The 6,556-nt window shown below is 35.4% G+C and overlaps 1 protein-coding gene across 1 annotated transcript in view; it reads left to right on the top strand.

Annotated features, from left to right (window-relative positions):
- LOC107564721 (casein kinase I-like) overlaps nucleotides 1-6,556 on the top strand; it is a 30,282-nt gene that overhangs the window by 11,412 nt on the left and 12,314 nt on the right. Inside the window, exons 3-5 of the mRNA XM_016249869.1 lie at nucleotides 1,468-1,614; nucleotides 1,697-1,931; nucleotides 2,254-2,339. Of these exons, the coding sequence (XP_016105355.1) occupies nucleotides 1,468-1,614; nucleotides 1,697-1,931; nucleotides 2,254-2,339 (468 nt within the window). The remainder of the gene's footprint in view (nucleotides 1-1,467; nucleotides 1,615-1,696; nucleotides 1,932-2,253; nucleotides 2,340-6,556) is intronic.

Here is a 6,556-nt window from a genome sequence, read left to right as displayed (position 1 = left end):
AGCCTAGTGAACCAAACTGAGAGACCATTTTGAAGGCTCAGGAAACCCTTGCAGGTGTTTTGAGTTGATTAGCTGATTGGCATGTCACCATATTCTAATTTGTAGTGAATTGGTGGGGTTTTGTTAAATGTGAGCCAAAATCATCACAATTAAAAGAACCAAAGACTTAAACTACTTCAGTCTGTGTGCATTGAATTTATTTAATACACGAGTTTCACAATTTGAGTTGAATTACTGAAATAAATGAACTTTTCCACAACATTCTAATTTATTAAGATGCACCTGTATGTAGGCGGTCAATTCTCTATCTCCCTCTCTCGCTGCGTGTGTGTGAAACAAAGCGACGGCGATTCGTGCGCCTTCACACTAGAGTTTACGGTACGATAAATACAGGTGCGTTGCACATCCTTTTAGACGAACTGAAAAACAGCACAGATCGCTTGGCGGAGAGTGAAACACTGAAGGGCTCAGTCAGAGAGTGTTCGGCAAGAGAAAATATATCTGAGCTAAACTTATACTTAGCTTCCAACTCACACACTGGCGAGTAAAATCTGAGAATTTATTAGCAATTGGCTAATATTAGACATCATTTAGTCGCCCAGAGTGAAGATTTAGTCGCATATGCGAGTGATTTACTCGCAATGTAGAGGGTTGTATGCTTAGTGTTTATTATAATGTTTGTAAACATTTCACGTCGGCATTAGGCCTATTTCTTAATGAAATAATAAAATGCGCCTTATACGCGACTTGTTCCCCCCCAAAAACAAAAACAAATGTTTTATATGCGTAGCGTATTTTAACCATGCAGCAAACCTTTTTAAATATTTTGATAAATTACTGAAAAAATAAATAATTATATGACTTTTTAAAAAAACGTTTAACTGATTGTATTATTCGGTCAAAATTCTTACAGTCGGTTAACCGGCTAAACGGTTAAAATGAACATCCCTAGTTGTAAACACGTACAAATGATAAACTATCATTCTATTATGGTTGCATTTTGCAATTAATCTGCGGATCACATGCGTGCCAAACTATGGGGCTTGGTCCGTACGGATCACGGATCAACTACGATCTGTTCAACCTCTAATTTAAATAGCTTTTGTTTAACACTGTCAAGCTGTAGTCATGAAGCACAAAAGTTTGCGTGAAACTAGTGTGCAAGAAACACAAAGTATTCACAATGTTCATATATGCCTAATAGATTTCCCAGCCCAATACCTATCATACACAAAAATGTAGCGTATATCAAGATAAAAATAGATTCATGCCTACCTCATATGACCTGATAATTACATCTAAGAATGCCGAACATCACATAACAAAAGATGATTGTTCCTTGTCTTTAGGTAATTCTATTATGTAATCTGATTTTAGTTAATGCTGTGCTAAATTGCCAGTTTGTACTTATATTTCAGAACTCTGTGGATCTGTTTTCTAACTGCATATATTCGTTTGTGTTCAGAGGGTGTTCCTCAGGTGTACTACTTTGGGCCTTGTGGGAAATACAATGCCATGGTGCTGGAGCTGCTGGGCCCCAGTCTGGAGGACCTGTTTGACCTCTGCGACAGAACCTTTTCCCTCAAGACCGTCCTGATGATCGCAATTCAGCTGGTCAGTGTGATCTCTCATTCATATGAGACAAAGACGTAAAAAAAAAAGATTGGTTCCAACATATAGCCTACATCTATCACAGATCACTCGGATGGAGTATGTGCACACAAGAAGTCTGATCTACAGGGATGTTAAGCCCGAGAACTTTTTGGTGGGTCGGCCAGGGACCAAGAGGCAACATACGATCCACATCATCGACTTTGGGCTTGCCAAAGAATACATCGACCCTGAGACCAAAAAACACATCCCTTACAGGGAGCACAAGAGCTTAACAGGGACCGCTCGCTACATGAGCATCAACACACACCTGGGGAAGGGTAAGAGCCACACACAGAAAGTGTGGAAAGATTCGCTCTGTTAGGGCTTAGGAAGGGCTATTAGAATTTCATGGGGGATAAAGACTAAAGTACACCTTAAATCCTAGCTTAGCTGTTAGTGACACAAATCTCTACATACTCAGCCACAGAACTTAGATTTAATCATGCATTGGTGAGATGCAGGTGCTCTTTTTGGCTCAGGATTTTGCACTGGTTTAGATTTTTATGCTAAATGCATACAATCATTTTGTGCAGTGAATTAAGACTCGTGACTGACTGATTCTAGTGGTTTCATAATTTTGCATGTCTTTTTATCTTGCAGAGCAAAGCAGGCGGGACGATTTGGAGGCGCTGGGTCATATGTTTATGTACTTTCTACGAGGCAGTCTGCCCTGGCAAGGTTTAAAGGTATTGTTGTAGGTGGTTTGCTGCCTTCATGCATTTTGATTTAGGAGTTAGTTTTTTCGAAAACAAATATTAACTGTGAAAATGATACCGTTTTAGAAAAATGCAGTTTGTTTTATTCTGTTAACATTTATTTGAATATCTTAAAGCACAGCTTATGGTATATATGGGAGATTGTCAGGTCTGTAAATAAACATTGAGACTCCAAATAAGGTAAAATAAAAATCTATAGCTAGAGTTTCCCCTCCATTCAATTGTCTCATTCTCTTAACTGTGTTTTGATGCTATCTTTCAGGTTTTAGAGTCTTATCTCACTCAGCTAAGGTCTGAAACAGTAATGAGCCCCACTATCTGTCACTATCATGGAAAGTCAGCAGAATAACCAATAGCTATACAGCCTTGATAAGCTGACCTATTTAGAAGACTAAAAAGAAACCGATCTTTAAAAATGTTTTTTCTGGTTTATAGGAGGAAAGAAAAGACTGAAATCCTTGTATCTTTCCTGTTGAATGAAACATACTAATCATTAGGGGTGGGGGAAAAAATCGATACAGCATAGTATCGTGATATTTTCCGTGGCAATACTGTATTGATACACGGACGCCAAGTATCGATCTTTTATTATACTGTTTGGTAGAATAATTAAATCAATTTCTTTATAATCCACTAGATGGTGGTGTTGAGTTTTTTTCTGGTGAGGTCAGCTGGGTCACCTTCAGCATGCAGTAAGTTAGTAAAATAAAGAGGGCGGCATCTCGGAAAGTTATCAGGAAAGCCCCACTTACTTCGGATTTGTAAACAAGGAGGGGATGCAAGTAGGGATGCACCGAAAATATAGGCTACATATAATAATAATAATAATAATAATAATATATATATATATATATCGGTTATGTTTGGGCCCCATACCTATACTACAAATGCCCTCAACTAGAACATTATTAAGGAGTAACACAAAATACACAAAAATGTAAATATGCTTTCAGGTTCATATACTGTTTACAATTAATAGGCAACATGTCTAGTAAAAGTTTAGATGTAATATTAAATAGTCATTATAATACAATAAACAGGATGTGATCTCTCAGTTGAGAGATCAAAACCCTGAAATAACACTGAGCAGAAAAAAACAAAGAGATGTATTATGAAAATGTATTGTCATATCGGAGTCCTTTTATGTCAGATTCTTAAATTTAATAAATTCAATCTGAATAAAAAAACATGTTGGCTATTAACAATTAAATTAAATCACTATAAACAAAATCCATAGACGGTTTTTGCACAAGATTTTAAATACAAAATTTTAATGTAGAAATATTAAATGATTGCAAAAATGAAATGAGCTACTTTTTAAAATATGAAACTACTACTGGCAGCAAGTGACTGTCTTAATGAGTGAGTTGAATCCTTAAATCAACCGATTTGTTTAAAATGCTAATTCATTTAACTTAGCAAGCGACTGTACTTATAGCCTGTTTGAACCATTTACTGGTCCGTGTAATGCTGAGAAACAAAACACTGTGTTGCTCGGAGATGCATTGATGGGGCAAAACAGAATTTTGTGTCTGAAAGTTACTCAGTATCTTGTTGTTTATTGTACATTTGCCATCGTGCAGATATTCGGAAAAACAGGACTCTAGTTTGTGTGATAGGCTAACTCCTATATCGTAGACATTCATTAAATGCAGGGTTCGTTCAACCAATAAATTTCAATGACTTTTAAGGCAATATTTATGACCTAATGCTCCATTATTTTACACAAATGTTCAGATTTATCATAGCATATGCTAAGGAAAATTTAAGATTATTAATACTATTTGTTTGCTTTCTAATAAGCACAAGCTTATTACTTATGCCTGAGGTTACTTCAGGCATGAAGTAACGTCTGTGCAGAGAACATAAGTTAGGCTACATAATCACATAACTGAAAGCCAGAATGTTAAGTATATTGTAATTTGCTTAGCCAGTATTATAAATTAAACTCAGGACTTGAATTTCGTTTTAGAAACAGTTTTGGTGGAAAACATTCAGGTACAGAAATGGATTAAACTGTAAATTAAAAACATTAAATTCACTGTAAATTAAACAACAGATTAATTCTTAAAATTAAAGTTACAAAAGTTATTCAGTCAAGAGCAGTGAGTGATTTTGTCTTTTGTTGTTAAGATTAATTAACAATAACCAATAGGCCTAATTAATTAACATTGTTAACATTAACATTTGGTATGAAAGTGACAGCAGCTTTTAGTATACCTGCTGTCTGTCAGTCTGTGTTAAAGAACAAAAGAAAAAAATCACTCTGCTCAAATCTGCTCTTGACTAAATAACTTTTTCATATTTAATATGGATTAATATATAAATATAATCTATATCTATGACTTTATACATCAGAGTATTTTGTTCCTGAATAGTAGAAGCTACTGTTAGTTTTAGGCTAGTCTACCTGAAAAAGTTCAAACACAATTTGTTTCATTTGTATCCTTGTGCTATTGCTAGTAACTTGTTCATTAATTACTGACCGTTTAATTGTCTTTGTAACATTATTTATTAAAATGCAAGGTTACTTGGGTCAGAAACAATGAAAACATTTTTAAAAATAATAAATAAAAAACTTTTTCTTGAGGTGTTTGTGAGGCTTCATGTGCGGGCGCTTTGGATGTGACCGTGAGCGCCCAGAAAACTAGTTTGGAGCACGCCAGTACCGACTGGTTTAAAAATACTTAAAAAGACGTGCAAATAATAAACTTTTGTGATGATGCAACACTGACCCGATTAGGCAAGTGACAGTCCTGTCAGCTGAGCAAAAGTCTTGTATGGCAGTGTGCAGCAGCTCTCAGTGCAGACGAGATGTGCTGATGTGAGGCAATTTTGAGAGAGTGAGAGCCAGAAGACGCGGTACAGCTGAACCACTCACGCGGTTTACAAATGATTGACTTAATCTGATATTCTGTGAATTTTTTTAACTCCTCTAACCTACATTGTATATTAAATAAATGTATGCGGGAATTTTCCAAATGTGCGAAACCTGCGAAAATGAGTAAAACCAAAATGCGCAACCCGCACCGAGATTCAGGACGTGATTAAACATATATTCTATTATATAGAGATTTGTAAAATAAATTTCCACGACTTTTCCAAAGCTTTCTGGGTTTTTCATGACCGTACGAACCCTATAAATGGCTATTTTTATATATTTTTAAATCGTTTTATACATTTCTGCTCCACTTTGTGTGGAGGTAGTGAGACGGGACAAAGTTCCTGTAAAATATTAGGGTATTCTATAGTCTTTGGACGGGAGAGAGCGCTCACAACTCTTCAGATTAATTTAGTGGAACATTAATATAATATAGAATCATCCTCTGTAAAGAAGTGAGGCGTGAACGTGAGAATTTATCATTATCTTTGTAAATGTGCGCTCTTTTGGGCTAAAGGCCTAATGGAACCATTTAAAGTAGCCATGTGATCACAAATCGATTTAATACGTGTGTCCTTTTTCTATGAGAAAAAAAAATCAATTCTAGTTTATAAATGCTGTTTGATTATGGGTTCGAATGTTGTAGTTGGAAGCTGGAAGCTGTTAGCCCCGGCTGGCCCGTGTGCGCAGTTGAAATGCGGCTAATAATTTCTGACTGGCACATAACTGAACAAATGTAAACGGGTTAAGGCGGGGCCCCTGGGCTGCAGCCCATTCAAGCCCAGTGGTAAGTCCGGCCATGAGGACTATACATTATTTGGATAATTAGTCAAAAAAAAAAAAAACTTATATCTGATTCTGTTACATAGAAGTGAATAAAAATAATTTATTGATATTTAATATTAAGGTAACACTTTTCAATAAGGTTCCATTAGTTAATGTTAGTTAATGTATTACATTACAGAACAATACATTTATTAAAGTATTTATTAATCTTTCTTAATGTTAGTTAATGAGAATACAGTTATTCACTGTTAGTTCATGTTAATTCAGAGTGCATTAACTTAACGAGCACAACTGTTGATTTTAATAATGCATTAGTAAATGTTGAAATTAGCATGAACTAAGATTAGTAAATGCTGAAGAACTATTGTTCATTCTTAGTTCATTAAAGGGGTCATATGATGTTGCTAAAAAGAACATTATTTTGTGTATTTGGTGTAATGAAATGTGTTTATGCGGTTTAAGGTTAAAAAAACACATTATTTTCCACATACTGTACATTATTGTTTCTCCTCTATGCCCC

Source organism: Sinocyclocheilus grahami, unplaced genomic scaffold, assembly GCF_001515645.1.
Source record: "Sinocyclocheilus grahami isolate Dianchi unplaced genomic scaffold, SAMN03320097.WGS_v1.1 scaffold957.1, whole genome shotgun sequence".
NCBI classification, from domain to species: Eukaryota; Metazoa; Chordata; class Actinopteri; order Cypriniformes; family Cyprinidae; genus Sinocyclocheilus; species Sinocyclocheilus grahami.
This window is presented reverse-complemented; position numbering and strand designations above follow the sequence as displayed.